This window comes from Hypanus sabinus, chromosome 27, assembly GCF_030144855.1.
Source record: "Hypanus sabinus isolate sHypSab1 chromosome 27, sHypSab1.hap1, whole genome shotgun sequence".
NCBI lineage: Eukaryota > Metazoa > Chordata > Chondrichthyes > Myliobatiformes > Dasyatidae > Hypanus > Hypanus sabinus.
Window position 1 is genome coordinate 14,269,874 of NC_082732.1, and position 20,130 is coordinate 14,290,003.

General features: G+C 44.8%; 1 protein-coding gene across 4 annotated transcripts in view; it reads right to left on the bottom strand.

Moving 5' to 3' along the window:
* The window catches only part of nphp4 (nephronophthisis 4), a 417,576-nt gene that overhangs the window by 279,956 nt on the left and 117,490 nt on the right, over nucleotides 1–20,130 (bottom strand). For all 4 annotated transcript variants that reach the window (XM_059951738.1, XM_059951740.1, XM_059951739.1 and 1 more), the window contains exon 7: nucleotides 19,493–19,644. In XM_059951738.1, the coding sequence (XP_059807721.1) occupies nucleotides 19,493–19,644 (152 nt within the window). The remainder of the gene's footprint in view (nucleotides 1–19,492; nucleotides 19,645–20,130) is intronic.

Below are 20,130 nucleotides of genomic sequence, written 5' to 3' on the forward strand. Positions count from 1 at the left end.
CGGAATTGAGTCCTGGGGAAGAGGCAGCCACTCAGCGAGATGACCCGGGCATTGGTACTGTTTGGTTAGCAGTTGCGAAAGTGGACATAGCCCAAGCAGGCACGATGAAACACTCTGCAAAATCTCTATTAGTGAGAGAATGGGCCAGATTGGAGTTGAGGAACCAGATCCTAAACTGGGTCACATCTCATCTAGACTGGCCTCGGCATTCCCACGTGGTTCTGCCTGAGAAGTATCAAAGGATTGTGTTGAAGTCACCTCATGATGATTCCGGCCATTTGGGGTTTGACAAGACCTATGGACTGCTCAGAGATTGGTTCTACCGGCCACGAATAAAGCCAGAGGTCGAAGAGTACTCCAGGTCGTGCATTCAATGTATACGGAGGAAGATGCTGCCTACGATGGCTGCTCCGTTATCCCACTTGTAGAGTGCAGGGCCACTTAATCTGGTGTGTCTGGACTCCCTGTCAATAGAGCCAGCAACATGGCGAATGTCTTGGTTATTATGATCACTACACCAGATATGCTTAAGCCTTCCCTACCAAGGATCAGAGAGCATCCACCATGGCCACAGTGTTACGGAAAAAGTTTCTAATTTATTATGGTCTCCCCATAGCGATCAGGGACAGGATTTCGAGAGTAACATGAGTTACTGAGCATGCTTGGAGGTGAGAAGTTGAGGACCACACCTTATCACCCACAGGGTGATCCCCAGCCTGAAAGGTTCAATCGGACCTTGCTAAACAAGCTTGGAACCTTGGAGATCAGTAAAAAGGACAAGTAGAGTCAACATATTGGACATCTGGTCCACTGTATACAGAATGAAACTACTGGTTGCTCGCCATATTATCTGATGTTTGGGCACATGGCGAGGTTGCCCGTTGACCTCTGTTTTGGGACTGGTGAGGAAGATCTACAACAGAAGACTTAACTGAAGTATGTGTCAGATATAAGAAGGGAGCTGAAAAAGGCTTATGAACTCGGCTACCAAGCAGAATCAAATAAATAAGATTCTCCATCGGAACCACCTTCTATCTCTGGGACAAGAGGTGCGGATTGACCCAGAGTCTGACCTGAACGCACACCTACTAAGAGGACTCTGCAGTGACATGGGGGAACCAAAGTACCAGCAGTGGGAAGGATTAGACCAGACCACACCCCTGAATGTGATACAGACTCGAGGATGAGGAAACAGGGGTGTGGTATATGCTGCCCTTCGCAAACTCCCCAATGATTAATGAAGAGATTCTCAACCCTTCTCACACTGAGGCAGGTGAAATGGGGAGTGCTAGCAGTAGACAGACATGCTTGCAGCTGGACAATGAAGGGAGACTGGTCTCTAAAGTAACTGGGAATGAAGCTGAGCTCAGCCAAGTGACAGAAGCATCTGAGTTGCCTGAAGCCACAAGTAATGGACAGGGGAAGACAAGAAGGATCCCAAGGTGTGTCTGAAAGTGAGGATGTATATGATGGGATAAGGAGGTCTCAAAGAGTCAGGAAACCCACAAATAAGCTGGCCTATGTCACACCGGGGAAACAGAGTCTTGCACCTATCCTCCTAGAGAGATATGTCACTACCACTTACAAATGGGTTGGAGGTCCTGACATCACGAAATTTCTTTGAAAACTGTTATTAATGAGGAGATGATAAATTATTTCAAGGTCATTAGGACATGACTATTTTTCGTGGGGGGGGGACACAGCGTAATGCCCTTGTTCACATTTTTACTGCTATGCCATAGGTACTTCATTTAGCAGTTCTGTATGAGCAGTCTGTTCAGATTTCAGCCTGTTTGGGTTATTGTTGAAGATAAGGGAGGATGAGGAATGTGTGTCATCCAATTAGGATGGTGGAACTGAGGGGTTTTTGGTGAGGGACACCAAGGTTGGTCTTAGGCTGGTGTTTGTTCAGCAGGAAAAGAAGAGAGAAGATGCTGGAGAGAATCAGTCGTAGGATTCAACCCGGTGCAGGACCGTGATTCGATAGAGCCAGATACCAAGATCAACTGAGGATCAGTGAATATCACTGAAGTGTTGAGCGCCAACTTGTGCACATTTGACTGTTTAATTAAAATGGGCCCTTTTTTGTTTTTCTTTACTAATCCTTTAGTTAAATAAGATTCATAAATATAATTCCTTTAATCACATGCAGTGTCCTATCTGATTTTTTGTGGCACTAATTTGTAACAGGGTAGCAAATTGCACAGCATCCACACAAACTGGGGCTTGGGGTGGGATAGTGGTCTCAATCCCATGGGTTTGGCGGAACCAGAAGTCTTCCCTAGACTTACACAGCTGAGGAAACCAGTGGGGGTTTCATATGTGTATATAATTAAATGACAATAAATTTGATTTGACTTGACTATGCCCTCTTGGTATAAGAATGAGAGGTGATCTCATTGAAACAAACTAAACTTTGAAGAAAATAGACAGGGTAGGTGTGAGGTTATGTATTTCTTAGCCTGGGTGTTGAGAACCAGGCCCACCATCTAAAAGAAAAACATTAACAGTCAGGATGGAGTCAAGGGAAGAGGACTTTCTTCACCAAAAGGTTAAGTCATTGGAATTCTCTACCAAGTGAACTACAGAGTTACTCAGTTACTCAGCTCAGTTACTAAATATGTTCAAAGAGATTGATATATTTCTAAATATTATGGGAATCAAGAGGTATGACTGTTGAGTAAAGTGATGCCATAAAACAAAATCAGCCATGATCTTTCGAAGGTGTATAGGTACAAGGAGCCAAATGATCTTCTCATGCTTCTAGTTCTAACAATCTTTTGCACCAACAATTATCCAGTCACTAATATGAAAATCCACCAGCATTTTTATTCCCTTCAAAAAAATCATAGGCGCGTATCTTAAATTTTATTGGCATTTGAATTATGAACCTATTATATTATGCTAATCAAAACTCATTGTCACTTGTGAAATAACTTCCATGAAACTCATGGTAACAGCTAAAAATGCCTGTATGCTATTTTGTGCTATCAGAAACAAAACTAAACCAGCTCAATGCGTAATCAATGAGTGGATTTTTAGCTTCATAGCACTATACATATTCATATAAGTATTCCAATCTGTCTGAAGCCTGCCAGAGTGAAGTAAATAAATTAAATAATGATTGTGCTGATCTGGCTCCATGCCACTGACAGCACCCATGCTGGCCTTGCAGCCAATCTAAATCTCTACAGCTGGGTAGCTCCCCATATGTTGCCAACATTGCAGCTGTGATCATTCTGTGAGGCACAGCAGAAGGTACAGCAGCAACTCAACCACAGACAGGAGAAACAATGCACACCCCAGGATCACTATGGTGGCCACTGATATGTTAGACATTTAGAAACAGGTAAATTAAAGTCAAATGATTATTAAAAATAAATGTGACATTGTAGCGGTGTGCTACACGCAGCACTAAAATTACGACACGGAGTCGGTAACTGCAGTCGAAGGAAAAACTTTATTCGAAATCCTCAGCCTCACTTTTAAGCCTCCCTCAACCTGCCCCCCGTGGCGCAGAGGCTCCAAAGCTCTGTGCTCGCAAACCCCCGTAGGCTATCTAATTGTGAGTCGGTTCGGATGTGCCAGGAAATGGGTCGCCACATAACCACCCCCCCCCCCCAGAACCGGCGATACACCCCCCAATGTCCACAGTCTGGGCCAGAACCTGCTTGGGAGGTCGGCCTCTGCGCTGAGGTGCCGGAAACTCAGCCGGTTGCGCCAGGTCCACATGGGCCGGTTTGAGGCGGTCCACCATGAAAACCTCCTCTTTCTCCCCAACGTCCAGCACGAACGTGGACCCGTTGTTCCGGAGCACCATAAACAGCCCCTCGTATGGCCGCTGCAGCGGCGGCCGATGCCTGCCCCTTCGTACAAACACAAACTTACAGTTCTGTAGGTCTTTGGGTACGCAGGTCGGGTGCCGCCCGTGCTGTGAAGTGGGAATGGGGGCCAGGTTACGGTGCTTCTCGCGTAGTCTGCCCAGGACTGCTGCGGGATCTTCCTCTTGCCCCCGTGGGGCTGGTAGGAACTCCCCGGGGACGACCAGGGGCGCACCATATACCAACTCGGCCGACACGGCGTGCAGGTCGTCCTTGGGCGCTGTGCGGATGCCGAGTAGGACCCAGGGAAGCTCGTCCGCCCAGTTGGCTCCTCGCAGGCGGGCCATGAGGGCCGACTTCAGGTGACGGTGGAAACGCTCCACTAGCTCGTTCGACTGTGGGTGGTAGGCAGTGGTGTGGTGCAGCTGAGTCCCCAAAAGGCTGGCCATAGCTGACCACAGGCTGGAGGTGAACTGGGCGCCTCTGTCGGAGGTAATGTGGGCCGGTACACCAAAGCGAGATATCCAGGTGGCGATCAGGGCTCGGGCGCAAGATTCGGAGGTGGTGTCGGTGAGCGGGACCGCCTCTGGCCATCTTGTGAACCGGTCCACGATAGTCAGGAGGTGCCGCACTCCACGCGACACTGGCAGGGGGCCCACGATATCCACATGAATGTGGTCGAAACGCCGGTGGGCGGGATGGAACTGCTGCGGTGGGGCTTTGGTGTGCCGCTGCACCTTGGCCGTCTGGCAGTGCATGCACGTTTTGGCCCATTCACTGACCTGTTTGCGGAGTCCGTGCCAAATGAACCTGCTGGAAACCATCCGGACAGTTGTCCGGATGGAGGGATGCGCCAAGTTATGAATGGAGTCAAAAACACGACGCCGCCAGGCTGTCGGGACGACGGGACGGGGCTGGCCGGTGGCGACGTCACAGAGTAGGGTCCTCTCACCCGAGCCCACGGGGAGGTCCTGGAGCTGCAGACCGGAGACTGCGGTCCTGTAACTCGGAATCTCCTCATCCGCCTGCTGCGCCTCTGCCAGTGCCTCAAAGTCTACCCCTTGGGAAAGGGCATGAACGGTAGGGCGAGAGAGCGCATCCGCCACGACATTGTCCTTACCCGAGACGTGCCGGACATCCGTCGTGTATTCAGAGATGTAGGACAGGTGGCGTTGCTGGCGGGACGACCAGGGGTCGGACGTTTCGTAAATGCAAAGGTAAGCGGTTTGTGGTCCGTGAACGCAGTGAAGGGCCGACTTTCTAGGAAGTACCTGAAATGCCGGATTGCCAGGTAGAGCGCCAACAGTTCCCGGTCGAAAGCACTGTACTTGAGCTCGGGTGGCCGCAGGTGTTTGCTGAAAAACGCCAGGGGTTGCCAGCGACCTGCGATGAGTTGCTCCAGCACCCCACCGACTGCCATGTTAGATGCGTCCACTGTGAGGGCGGTAGGGACGTCCATTCTGGGATGTACTAGCATTGCGGCATTCGCCAAAGCTTCCTTCGTTTGAACGAAAGCGGCGGCGGACTCCTCGTCCCAGGTAATGTCCTTGCTCGGACCCGACATCAGGGCGAACAGGGGGCGCATGATCCGGGCAGCTGAAGGGAGGAAGCGGCGGTAGAAGTTGACCATACCTACGAATTCCTGAAGGCCTTTGATCATGGTGGGTCGGGGAAAGTGGCGGACCGCATCTACCTTAGCGGGCAGAGGGGTTGCCCCGTCTTTAGCAATCCTGTGACCCAGGAAGTCAATGGTATCGAGTCCGAACTGGCATTTGGCGGGGTTGATTGTAAGACCGTACTCACTCAGTCGGGCGCAGAGTTGACGGAGGTGGGACAAATGCTCCTGACGACTGCTGCTGGCTATGAGGATGTCATCCAAATAGATGAACGCGAAGTCCAGGTCCCGTCCCACCGCGTCCATTAACCGCTGGAACGTCTGTGCGGCATTCTTCAGGCCGAACGGCATGCGGAGGAACTCGAAAAGGCCAAACGGGGTGATGAGAGCCGTTTTGGGGATGTCGTCAGGATACATTGGGATTTGATGGTACCCTCGGACGAGGTCTACCTTGGAGAAGATCCGTGCGCCGTGCAGGTTTGCTGCAAAGTCCTGAATGTGCGGCACAGGGTAGCGGTCCGGTGTGGTAGCCTCATTCAGCCTGCGGTAGTCGCCACACGGTCTCCAGCCTCCCGTCGCTTTGGGCACCATGTGCAGGGGGGAGGCCCATGGGCTGTCAGACCGCCAGATGATCCCCAATTCCTCCATCCTCTGGAACTCCTCCTTCGCCAGTCGGAGCTTGTCCGGGGGAAGCCGCCGAGCGCAGGCGTGGAGGGGTGGTCCCTGGGTCGGGATGTGGTGCTGTACGCCGTCCCTGGGCATGGCCGCTGTGAACTGCGGTGCCAGAACCGATGTGAAATCCGCCAGGACCCTGCTGAAGTCGTTGTCGGACAGCGTGATGGAGCCGAGGTGAGGGGCTGGCAACTGGGCTGCACCCAGGGAGAACGTCTGAAAGGTCTCAGCGTGTACCAGTCTCTTCCTGGGCAGGTCGACCAGTAGGCTGTGAGCTCGCAAAAAATCCGCATCCAGAAGCGGTTGGGCTATGGCGGCCAGTGTGAAGTCCCACGTGAACTGGCTGGAGCCGAACTGTAGCTGCACCTGACGGGTGCTATAGGTCCTTACTGTGCTGCCATTCACGGCCCTCAGGGGGGGACCCAGTGCCCTGCTGCGGGTGTCGTAACTTGTCGGAGGTAAAACGCTGATCTCAGCCCCAGTATCGACCAAAAACCGGCGTCCCGACCTTCTGTCCCACACATACAGGAGGCTATCCCGATGGCCAGCCGCTGTAGCCATCAGCGGCGGCTGGCCCTGGCATTTCCCAGGAACTTGCAGGGCGGGCGACAACGGCGGGCTTCTGCGCCCCACCGCTGGTGGTAGAAGCACCAGTGTTCATTGGGCCGGGGGTTGGCGGGCTCTGCGGCCAGGCCTGGACTGGTTTGCTGCCGGGAGCGTGGCTGGGAGATCTGTTTTGGCGTTCCACAGCAAGTCCGCCCGGGCTGCCACCTTCCGGGGGTCACTGAAATCCGCGTTGGACAGCAGCAGGTGTATGTCCTCGGGCAGCTGCTCCAGGAATGCCTGCTCAAACATGAGGCAGGGTGTGTGTTTGTCGGCGAGAGACAACATCTCATTCATTAAAGCCGATGGAGGTCTGTCGCCCAAGCCATCCAAGTGCAGTAAACAGGCAGCCCACTCGCGCCGTGAGAGTCCGAAAGTCCTGAGGAGCAGGGATTTGAATTCCGTGTACTTGCCGTCTGCCGGGGGCAACTGTACGAACTCCGCGACCTGGGCCGCTGTGTCCTGGTCGAGGGAGCTCACCACGTAGTAGTAGCGGGTGTCTTCTGAGGTGATCCGGCGAACGTGGAATTGGGCTTCGGCTTGCTGGAACCATTGGTTCGGGCGCTGTGTCCAGAAACCCAGCAGTTTCAACAAAACCGCATGAACAGAGGCGGCGTCGGTCATTTCTGGTCCAAAAATCGTTTGGACCGTCGGGGTCACCAATTGTAGCGGTGTGTTACACGCAGCACTAAAATTACGACACGGAGTCGGTAACTGCAGTCGAAGGAAAAACTTTATTCAAAATCCTCAGCCTCACTTTTAAGCCTCCCTCAACCTGCCCCCCGTGGCGCAGAGGTTCCAAAGCTCTGTGCTCGTAAACCCCCGTAGGCTATCTAATTGTGAGCCGGTTCAGATGTGCCAGGAAATGGTTCGCTACAACATGACAATTTGTTTAACCACATTTTTCTGCTTTTAATTAGCTGAGAAACAAATATGCATGAACGAAGAGAAAAGCAAATATGCATTTAACTTTTTAAATTAATTTTTTTACAGGTGTGTCTGACCATCAATGACAATGCCAGTGTTGATTATCCTTCTTAAATTGCCCTTAAGAAGCTTAAGCCATCTTGATCCATCAGAATTCTATAACTTAAATGCAGTGACAAGGAATGACCATCAGGTGGAGGTGGTGCATCCATCCACCCCTGCTGATCATTGATTAGATGAATAGCTGGGACCAATAACTGCAATGGACTTTGCTGAAGGTTCATATTGCAGCCACTGTGTCCCAGTAGTAGAGTGGATGATTATTTATGTTGGTTAATATGATAATCACGTCGGCTGCTTATCAAATTTCTTGAGTTTTGTTTGTACAGTATTCATCCAAACCACTTGAGGATATTCCATCACTTGTGTATTGTGCATGGTGGAAAGACCTTGGTTGTCAGGAGTTGAGTCAGAAGAATATCCAGGCTCTGCCTGGTCTTAGTCATAAATAATTATTTGTCTGGCTCAGTTTCTGGTCATTGGTGACCATCAGGGTATTAAGTCTGGAGGACCCAGCAAATTTTGAAAATCAAGGATAGCTGATTAAATTACCTCTTGCTGGAGTTAGGCATTGCCTGGTACTTTTGTGGTGTAAATGTTATTTGCAATTACTCAGAAACAATATATAAAGAAGCTGGAGGAATTTTGAATCAGAGACCACCAATGGAAGGAGATGAATAGTCGATATTTTGAATCAGGACTGGTCTGAAACATCGATCGTCCATTTTCCTCCACAGATCCTGCCTCACATGCTGAGCTCCTGCACGTCCACTGTATATTTCTTCAGATTTCCCATACCAGCAGTTTCTTGTGCCTTCATGTTGCCAATGACCAGCCTTTTTCTGAATCTTGTCTAGGTCTTGCTGCAAGTGGGGAAGGGCTGTTTCATTTGCTAAGGAGTTGCAAATAGAATCATGCAGTCATCAGCAGACCTCCCTGCTTCTGATCTCATCATGGAAGTGAGGTCATTGATGGAGCAGCGACATAGGACGCTGCCCTCAGAAGATCAACACTGATGTCCTAGGGCAGGGATAAATGCACTCCAACAATCTCAACCATCTTCTTTTGTGTACATCCAACCACTGGGATGTTTTTATTTTGATGCATATTGATTGCAGCTTTATTTAGACTCTTCAATGCCTCACTCAGCCAATAACTACTAAGGCCAAGGGTAGTTACACACATTTCAGTAGGCAAATTCAGTCCTTTGGTTAATCACTATGATAAGATCTAGACCCCAGTGTTTCAGGCAAAATCTCACACTTAACATTAATTTAGTGGCTATTGTTAAGAACAACTTAATACCCCAATGACAGCATTTATCTCTTTTCTTATGATTACAATTAGCCTGGCTGAGTGGTAATTAGAATTGCAAGGGTTCTGCTTTTTATATGAAGATCAGTAATCCTAAAGATTAGTATTCAGGAGCAGCATGTTCTAGTGAGGATGAAATATAAGGCTGACAAGTTTGGGGAATCTTGGATGATAAGAGAGGTTTAGTCAAAAAGAAAAAGGAAGTATACGCAAGTTTTAGAAAACTGAAATCAGATAGGGCCCTTGGGGGATATAAAGGAATCGTGAAAAAGCAAGAAATCAGGAGGGCCAAGAAGAGCTAAGAAATGTCCATGCCAAATGGAATACGGGAAAATCCCAAGGTACTTTATATCTATATTAGCAACAAAAGGGTAGTTTGAGAAAGAGTAGTTGCATTTAATGACAAAGGAGGGAGTTCATGTATGGCCCTATGGGAAGTGGATGAGGTTATTAATAATTACTTACATCAGCATTTACCAAGAAGAAGAACTTGGATAATGGTGAGATTGGGAAGGGTTATACTGATATTCCAGGGCATAACAGTATTACAGGAAATGAGGTTCTGGGTGCCCTGTAAACCAATAAGTATGCAGCTAGGGCCTGACAGGACCTAACCCAGGATACTGAGGGAAGCAAGGGATGAATTTGCTGGGACCTTGACAACAATCTTCATATCCTCTTCAGTCACAAGCAAGGTGCTAAATGATTGGCCAGTAAGGTTTCTATCAGTGGTTGTGAAATTTTTGGAGAAGACTCTTAGAGACTCACATTCAGAAAACATTATTAGAGGTATTCAGCATGGTTTTGTGTACAAGGTGGTCTGTATGAGAAATTTGAATGAAATTTTTGAGTAAGTGACAAAACATAAGCCCAATAGTTCTATATGAACTTTAGTTAGGAATTGACAAGGTCTGTATGAGAGACTGGTCCAAAAGGTTAAATCACAGGAGATCCATGCTGAGTTGGTACACTGGATACAAAATTCATTTCATCACAGAACACAGAGGGCAGAGGTAGAGGGGTGTTTTCCTGAATGGAGATCTGTGACTACTGCTGTCTCCAAGAATCAGTGCTTAGACTCTGATGTTTGTGATATATGATTAAGATATGGATAAAAACTATTATTTTTATCCATATTTGATTCATAAAAAGGTTGCAGGTCAGTTGTAAATCTGGGTAAAGAAATGGCAGAAGGAGCTTAATGTGGACAAGTATTAGGTGCTCCTTTTGGGAGGTCAAGAGCAAGATAAAAGAAGATAAAAGTATACACTTCAGCAGACTAGATTGGCTGAGCAAGAACAATCATGAGATAAAGCAGTAGCCATCAAGGGCAAATTTAGTAATCAGGACAGCCAGGGAAAGATATACCAAGTTAAACTGCACTTCTTTCAATTCACAAGATTTAACAGAAAAGGCAGACAACTCAAGAGTGTGATTTAGCTCTGAGGCCTGGGTTGTTATAGCCATAACAAAATCATGGTTGAGAGAAATGCAAGACCAGCAACTCAATATTCCAGGATACAGATGCTACAGGTGTGACAGAGATAGCACAGGTAACTGAGGAGCGGGTGTTGCCATTTTAAATTCAGAGTACATAACCACAATATTTAAAGATGACATCCTAATGGATCATCCAATGAAGCCTTATGATAAACAGAACTTAGAAAGGGAGGATCACTCTAGTGGAGCTATATTTTAGAACCCCCACCCCCAACACACAGCCACACACAATATCAACAGCAAATTGAGGAAAAGATATGTAGAGAAATGCTCATAACTGTAAGAATAATAGGGTTGCATTAGAGATAAATTTTTATTTTCCTAGTATTAAGGGCCTACGCAGAGTGGAATTTGATGTGTTTTCAGGAAAGTTATATAGAGGGCCTTTCTCTGGAGGGTACAATACTGAATATCTTCTTAGGGAACGAGACAGAGCAAGTAATTGAATTGACAGCCAAGAAGCCCTTTAGCCCTAGTGACCATAATTCCATTAGTCATAAGATAGTAATGATAAATGTAACCCAGGTTAATTAAAACCAAAGATTAGAAAGCTCCACCTGTGCAGGGATGAAATCAAGGTTTACCGAAAAAAAGAACTTGGAAAAAAAGGCTATGTGAGAACAAGGTGTGGCTGATGCAGCTGCAGACAAGCAAGAAAATGCAGCAAATTATCAGAAATTAAATATATAAACTATTAAAAATAGAATTAGTCATGAGTACCTCTACCCTACTTAAAAACCTCAGGGTGAAACCCCGGCAGAAGGATGATATTGATAAAAGCTTTATTGAAGCTACAGCTATAGCACATATTGGCAGAGTCACAAGTCCAAGATCTCTACTGTGTAAATAGAAATTAATTCTATTAAATCTTACCAAGGGATTTGTTGAGTTTTACTGTTCCAAGTGTACAACTTGTGTGTGAAATATGATCTGTAGTTTTGTAACTGAGAAATGTTTGGAAGTGACATTGCAATATTGAGTTATTTTGAAATCCAATGTGTATATAAGCTCACCAATTGTAATCCTGTGGCGTACAGGTCAGGTTTTTTTTTGTTTAAGTTTTGTGTATCGACTTTCCGTGGATGACCCACTATTTCATCCAACAAACCAAGAAACATGGTGGCAAGCCACCCAAGATGGAAGCACCAGTGGGGGACTGAAATGTCTCAAGACATAGAGGCATAGAGGACTTAATATGGTTGGATGTATAAGTTTAATTTTTCATTTGAAGGATATGAATTTGATTTTTGAAAGAACTGATCATTTTTGAAAAGACTTTGGTAAGTTACTGAATGAGATTTACTTTGTTTTACAGTTGTGAAAGGTGTGTGTGAGTGAATGTGTGTGTGTGTGAGTGAGTAAGAGAGAGAGTGTGTGAGTGAGTGAGAGATAGCGTGTGTGAGTGAGTGAGAGTGTGTGAGTGAGAGAGAGTGTGTGTGTGAGAAAGAGTGTGTGTGTGAGAGAGTCTGTGTGTGAGAGAGAGTGTGTGTGAGAGAGAGTGTGTGTGAGAGTGTGTGAGAGAGTGAGAGTGAGTGAGAGACTGTGAGTGAGAGAGTGTGTGTGTGAGAGAGAGTGTGTGTGTGAGAGAGAGTGTGTGTGTGAGAGAGAGTGTGTGTGTGAGAGAGAGTGTGTGTGTGAGAGAGAGTGTGTGTGAGAGAAAGAGAGCGTGTGTGAGAGAGAGAGTGTGAGTGAGAGAGAGAGTGAGAGAGAGACAGACAGACAGACAGAGATTGACTGACTGACTGTTGTTTGGTGTTGAATTTGAGTATGTATACATACTGACCTGGAACTGAAACTGAGATTAACCATTATACTAAAAAAAATAGGAATTCAATTAGTTTCCTAACTATTTGGGATAAAAAGAAAGCCAATTATTAGTCTGTAAACCTTTAAAGAGGAAATAACACTAGATTTAATTAGTTAAAGAAATTAGTAATAAAGGTTATTCTAACAAATCTCACTGATTCTAACTAAAGAAGACTTTGGTTTTCATTTGATATATGAGATTTGGAGCCTAAGACAAAATGTTGGAATTCTGAAATGTTTTTTGCTCATGTATATATTGCTACTTTTTATTAAAAAACTTCTCTAGACGTGTGTGTTTTCTATTCCGGTACCTTGAGCTTTTGATGACCTACTAGCACCTAGTATAATACTACATAATTTGATTTTCTCATCAAGAGTTTAGCAGCCAGTCACACAAGATAAGACAAGCACTACACAGGTGTTACACAAAGGATAGGCCAGGTTAGGATTCTAAACTACAGCAGAGCTGATTTTGAGGGGAATCAGCGAAGATCAGCAGAGGTCAATTGGGTGAGCCTGGTTGAAAGGAAAGGAACAAATGATAAGTTACAGGTTTTTAAGTGTGTGATTTAAATAGTCCAAGAACAGCATGTTCCTATAAGGGTGAAGGGTAAATCTGGCAAGTTCAGGAAACCTTAGCTGATAAGAGATACTGAGGCTCTAGCCAAGAAAAAGAAGGAAGCATACATTGGGTTTAGGAGGTCAGGGACAAGTGAATACCTTGATGATTTTTTTTTAAATTAAGAATACGTTTAAGAAATAAATGAGAAGGGCAAACAGAGGGTATGGCAAAGTAAGATTAGGCAGGTAAAGTTAAGGAAAATCCCAAGGGGGGGCTCTATAGCTATATTAAAAGGGTGGCTAAGAAGAGAGTAGGTCTCTTCATAAATCAATGTTTATTGAAGAGAAAAGCATGGTTACTCCAGAAATAAGGGAAATAATTCAGGATGTTTTGGAGGACATTCAGATTACCTGGGAGGATGTATTTGCAACCTTACAAACCTTTAATGTGGATAAATCCTCGGGGCCTGACGAAGTGCATCCTTGGACTTTGTGGGAGGCTAGGGAGGAAATTACAGAGGATCATGTGGAGATATTTGTTCTGCCATTAGCCATTTGTGTAGTTCCTTAGGACTCAAAGGTGGCTAATGTTGTTCTGTAATTTCAGAAGCGTGGCAAGGACAAGCCAGGGAACTACCAGGTTGGTCTGCCTGGGAGCTGTAGTGGGAAGGTTAGTGGAAGGAATTCTGAGGGACAGGAACTACCAGCATTTGAATAGAGTCTCATTAGCAGTTGTCATTATGGCTGTGTACATGGAAAGTTGTGCCTTACAAGCCTCTTAAAATTTTTTAAATACATAGCCAAAAATGTAGATGAGGATAGGGCAGTTGATATTGTCTGTTTGAACTTTCACAAGGCCTACGACACGGTCCCACGTGGTAGTCTTGTCTAGAACACAAGGCCCCATGGAATCCAGGCCAGCTAGCAAGGTAGATATAAAGTTGGCTCAGAGGTAGGAAGCAGAGGTGGTGTTTGAAGTTTGTTTCTCAAAATGGTAGCCAGTGACTAGTGGTGTGCCAAAGGGGTTGTGTTAAGACACTTGTTCATTATTTATATAAATGACTTGGATGTGAATTCTCAAGGCTTGATCAGCAAGGCTTGCAGATGATGTGAAATTAGAACGAGTTGTTGATAGTAGTAAAGTTGTAAATTGGTTTATTATTGTCACATGCACTAAGGTATAGTGAGAAACTTGTCTTGCATGCTGCTCAAACAGATCAATACATTACAACAGTGCACTGAGGTAGTACAAGGTAAAACAATACTATGCCGAATAAAGTGTTACAGCAGTTACAGACAAGTGCACTGCAGATTGACAGTGAGGTGCAAGGTTATAACCAGGTAGATTGTAAGGTCAACAGTCAATCTTTTTGTACTAGGGAGCCATTCAATAGTTTTACAACAGTAGGATAGAAGCTGTCCATGAGCCTGGTGGTATGCATTTAGAAACATAGAAACATAGAAAATAGATGCAGGAGAAGGCCATCCAGGACTTTGAGCCTACACCGCCATTCAGTATGTTCATGGCTGATCATTCAACTCAGAACCCTGTACCTGCTTTCTCTCCATACCCCCTGATCCCTTTAGCCACAAGGGCCATATCTAACTTCCTCTTAACTGTAGCCAATGAACCGGCCTCAACTGTTTCCTGTGGCAGAGAATTCCACAGATTCACCACTCTCTGTGTGAAGAAGATTTTCCTCATCTCAGTCCTAAAAGGCTTCCACTTTATCCTTAAACTGTGACCCCTCGTTCTGGACTTCCCCAACATCGGAAACAATCTTCCTGCACCTAGCCTGTCCAATCCCTTTAGAATTTTATACATTTCAATAAGATCCCCCCTCAATCTTCTAAATTCCAGTGAGTATAAGCCTAGTCGATCCAGTCTTTCTTCATATGAAAGTCCTGCCATTCCAAGAATCAATTTGGTGAACTTTCTCTGTACTCCCTCTATGGCAAGAATGTCTTTCCTCAGATTAGGGGACCAAAACTGCACACAATATTCTAGGTGCGGTCTCACCAAGGCCTTGTACAACTGCAGTAGAACCTCCCTGCTCCTGTACTCAAATCCTTTTGCTATGAATGCCAACATACCATTTGTCTTTTTCACCGCCTGCTGTACCTGCATGCCCACCTTCAATGCCTGGTGTACAATGACACCCAGATCTCATTGAATCTCCCCTTTTCCTAATCGGCCACCGTTCAGATAAGATTCTGTTTTCCTGTTCTTGCAACCAAAGTGGATAACCTCACATTTACCCACATTAAATTGCATCTGCCATGAATTTGCCCACTCACCTAACCTATCCAAGTCACCTTGCATCCTCTTAGCATCCTCGTCACAGCTAACACCGCCGCCCAGCTTCGTGTCATCCACAAACTTGGAGATGCTGCATTTAATTCCCTCATCTAAATCATTAATATATATTGTATACAACTGAGGTCCCAGCACTGAGCCTTGCGGTACCCCACTAGTCACTGCCTGCCATTCTGAAAAGGTCCCGTTTACTCCCACTCTTTGCTTCCTGTCTGCCAACCAGTTCTTTATCCACATCATTACCATACCCCCAATACCATGTGCTTTAAGTTTGCATACTAATCTCCTGAGTGGGACCTTGTCAAAAGTCTTTTGAAAATCTAAATATACCACATCCACTGGCTCTCCCCTATCCACTCTGCTAGTTACATCTTCAAAAAATTCTATAAGATTCGTCAGACATAATTTTCCTTTCACAAATCCATGCTGACTTTGTCCGATGATTTCACCTCTTTCCAAATGTGCTGTTATCACATCTTTGATAACCGACTCTAGTATTTTTCCCACCACCGATGTCAGACTAACCAGTCTATAAATCCCGGTTTCTCTCTCCCGCCTTTTTTAAAAAGTGGGGTTACATTAGCCACCCTCCAATACTCAGGAACTATTCCAGAATCTAAGGAGTTTTGAAAAATTATCACTAATGCATTCACTATTTCTTGGGCTACTTCCTTAAGCACTCTGGGATGCAGACCATCTGGCCCTGGGGATTTATCTGCCTTTAATCCCTTCAATTTACCTAACACCACTTCCCTACTAACATGTATTTCCCTCAGTTCTTCCATCTCACTAGACCCTCGGTCCCTTACTATTTCCAGAAGATTATTTATGTCCTCCTTAGTGAAGACAGAACCAAAGTAATTATTCAATTGGTCTGCCATGTCTTTGTTCCCTATGATCAATTCACCTGTTTCTGACTGTAAAGGACCTACATTTGTCTTGACCAATCTTTTTCGTTTCACATATCTATAAAAGCTTTTACAGTCAGTTTTTATGTTCCCTGCCAGCTTTCTCTCATAATCTTTTTTCCCTTTCCTAATTAATCCCTTTGTCCTCCTCTGCTGGTCTCTGAATTTCTCCCAGTCCTCAGGTGTGCCGCTTTTTTTTTGCTAATTTATATGTTTCTTCTTTGGACTTGATACTATCCCTAATTTCCCTTGTCAGCCACGGGTGCACTACCTTCCCTGGTTTATTCTTTTGCCAAATTGGGATGAACAATTGTTGTAGTTCATCCATGCGATCTTTAAATGCTTGCCATTGCATATTCACCGTCAACCCTTTAAGTATCATTTGCCAGTCTATCTTAGCTAATTCACGTCTCATACCTTCAAAGTTACCCTTCTTTAAGTTCAGAACCTTTGTTTCTGAATTAACTATGTCACTCTCCATCTTAATGAAGAATTCCACCATATTATGGTCACTCTTACCCAAGGGGCCTCGCACGACAAGATTGCTAACTAACCCTTCCTCATTGCTCAATACCCAATCTAGAATGGCCTGCTCTCTAGTTGGTTCCTCGACATGTTGGTTCAGAAAACCATCCCAAGAAATCCATTCTTGGAAGCATACATTCCAAAAAATCCTCTTCCTCAGCACCCTCACCAGTTTGGTTCACCCAATCTATATGTAGATTGAAGTCACCCATTATAACTACTGTTCCTTTATTGCACGCATTTCTAATTTCCTGTTTAATGTCATCCCCAACCTCACTACTACTGTTCGGTGGCCTGTACACAAGTCCCACCAGCGTTTTCTGCCCCTTAGTGTTTTGCAGCTCTACCCATATCGATTCCACATCCTCCATGCTAATGTCCTTCCTTTCTATTGCATTAATCTCCTCTCTAACCAGCAATGCTACCCCACCTTCTTTTCTTTCCTGTCTATCCCTCCTGAATATTGAATATCCTTGGATGTTGAGCTCCCATCCTTGGTCACCCTGGAGATATGTCTCTGTGATCCCAACTATATCATATTCATTAATAACTATCTGCACATTCAATTTATCCACCTTGTTACGAATGCTCCTCGCATTGACACACAAAACCTTCAGGCTTGTTTTTACAACACTCTTAGCCCTTATACAATTATGTTGAAAAGTGGCTCTTTTTTGCTTTTTGCCCTGGATTTGCCTGCCTGCCACTTTTACTTTTCACCTTACTACCTTTTGCTTCTACCCTCATTTTACACCCCTCTGTCTCTCTGCACTTGTTCCCAACCCCCTGCCACATTAGTTTAAAGCCTCCTGAACAGCAGTAGCAAACGCTCCCCCTAGGACATTGGTTCCAGTCCAGCCCAAGTGCAGACCGTCCTGTTTATACCTGTCCCACCTCCCCCAGAACTGGTTCCAATGCCCCAGAAATTTGAATCCCTCCCCCTTGCACCATTTTTCAAGCCACGTATTCATCAGAAATATCCTCCTATTTCTACTCTGACTAGCACATGGCACTTGTAGTAATCCAGATTATTACCTTTGTGGTCCTACTTCTTTAGTTTATCTCCTAACTCCCTAAATTCACCTCGTAGGACCTCATCCTGTTTTTTACCTATATCGTTAGTACCTATGTGCACCGCGACCACTGGCTGTTCACCCTCCCATCCCAGAATGTCCTGCAGCCGCTCAGAGACATCCTTGACCCTTGCATCCTTGCCCCTTAGGCTTTTATATCTTCTCCCTTACAGAAAGGGGAAGAATGGAGAATTACCAGGGTGGGTGGAGTCTTTGATAATGCTGACCGCTTCATTATCAAGTCGTCACTTTTTATTATCATTTCAACCATAACTGCTGGTACAGTACATAGTAAAAATGACACAACAATTTTTTCAGGACCATAGTATTACATGACACAGTACAAAAACTAGACTGAACTACGTAAAAAACAACACAGAAAAAAACTACACTAGACTACAGACCTACCCACGACGGCATAAAGTGCACAAAACAGTGCAAGCATTACAATAAATAATAAACTGGACAATAGGGCAAGGTGTCAGTCCAGGCTCTGGATATTGAGGAGTCTGATAGCATGGGGGAAGAAACTGTTACATAGTCTGGTCGTGAGAGCCCGAAAGCTTCCAAGCCTTTCCCAGACAGCAGGAGGGAGAAGAGATTGTATGAGGGGTGCATGGGGTCCTTCATAATGCTGTTTCCTTTGTGGATGCAGTGTGTAGTGTAAATGTCTGTGATGGTGGGAAGAGAGACCCCGATGATCTTCTCAGCTGACCTCACTATCCACTGCACTGATATACAAAGGGATTTTGGGATGCATGTTCATAGCTCCCTGAAAGTGGCACAAATATAGAGAGGGATAAAGAAGGCATGTGGCATACTTGCATTCATCTTGAGTATAAAATTTGGCAAGTCATGACGCAGTGGTGTAAAATTTGGTTTGGCCACACTGGAGTATTATTGCAGTTCTGGTCAACACACCATACATAAAGAGAATGTAGACATTTCAGAGAGGATACAGAAGGCATCCACCAGGTTGCTGTCTCAATTGGAATGTACAGAGACTGGACAAATGTGAATTGTTTTTGTTAGAGCACTGGAGGTGGAGGAGCAACCTGACAGAGACAAAGATAACCAAAATTATTCTCTCCAGGGTGGAATTGTCATATACCATACAGCATAGGTTTCAGGTCTGAGAGGGAAAGTTTAAAGAAGATCTAAGAATGCAAGGTATTTTTAATACAGAAAGAGGGTAAGTGCCTGGAATGTCTGCCATGGGAAGTGGGATAAAAGCAGGCAATATCGGAAAATATAGGCAGACACATAAACAGGCAAGGAATAGAATCATACAGACCACTTGTAGGCAAATGGGGTTCATTTAATTTGGCATCATGTTTGGTGCAGGCAAGGTTGACCCAAAGGGCCCTGACTATGTTACAGTCCTTCAAAGCTGAACAGCCAAATAGCTTGCATCCAACCAGTCAGTTCAGGAACCTTGAGTCCAGGGGCTAAGCAACAGGTCATCCAACAACCCCCTGCTTCTTACTTCTGCACTGGTATCTGTAAGTGAAACTATCTGGAACATACCACCAAGCTCACTGCAGTTAGCTGGCAGTGCACTATGAGACCCCACTCCAGCCCAATGGAACACATACCAAGACACACATTACCAAACGTAATGCATTAAAGTCTTTCAAAATGTAAAGATACATGAATTTGATAAAACTTAATGACAAATTAAATCTTGTCTTTTATTATTTTATGATAGTGGACGTCTTAGATTACCACAGGATAAACCAACCTGCCTATTTAGTACACATTTATATGTAAAAACCTCATTTATAAAATACCTTTTGGAAATATTCCCAGATTTTCCTTGCATTGTCCCTGGAATCAAAACCACCACCTGTGGTTTCTGCACATAACACAAGCCATTGTGAACACCGACATGCAGCCTTCTCTCTTCAATAACAACAGTGCTTCCATCAGCAACTTGATCACTCTGAAACAGACACAACATAGACTTCTGTATGTTATTCTCAAAGGCATTGACACAATAGCAAACCAATGTATAATATGATGGATGTTGTGAATCTGAAGTAAAATCAGAAAATTCAGTAAAACTGCCACTAGAAACAATAATATTTCAGGTAAATAAAATACATTAAATAAATGACAACTATTATTCCCTTAAGTAAACAAATATTATATTTCAGTGATCTGTAATTGGCACAACAAATAAACAAAATAAATTTGATTAATGAAAAATTAATATGCAGGGATATAATTTACTCATATATTAGTTCCCAGTGTTTACAATCAAATGAATGTTCCTTTCAAAGCAATATTTTGAACACTAATATCAGGCTGTATTGTAACTTCAACTGTTTTCTATAGCTGCACATATATTATAAAATTAAAAGACAAGAGGCTAGAAAATAGTTAACACAATTGCAAACAAAAATGGATTTGTGTTGTTGAAAAGTAT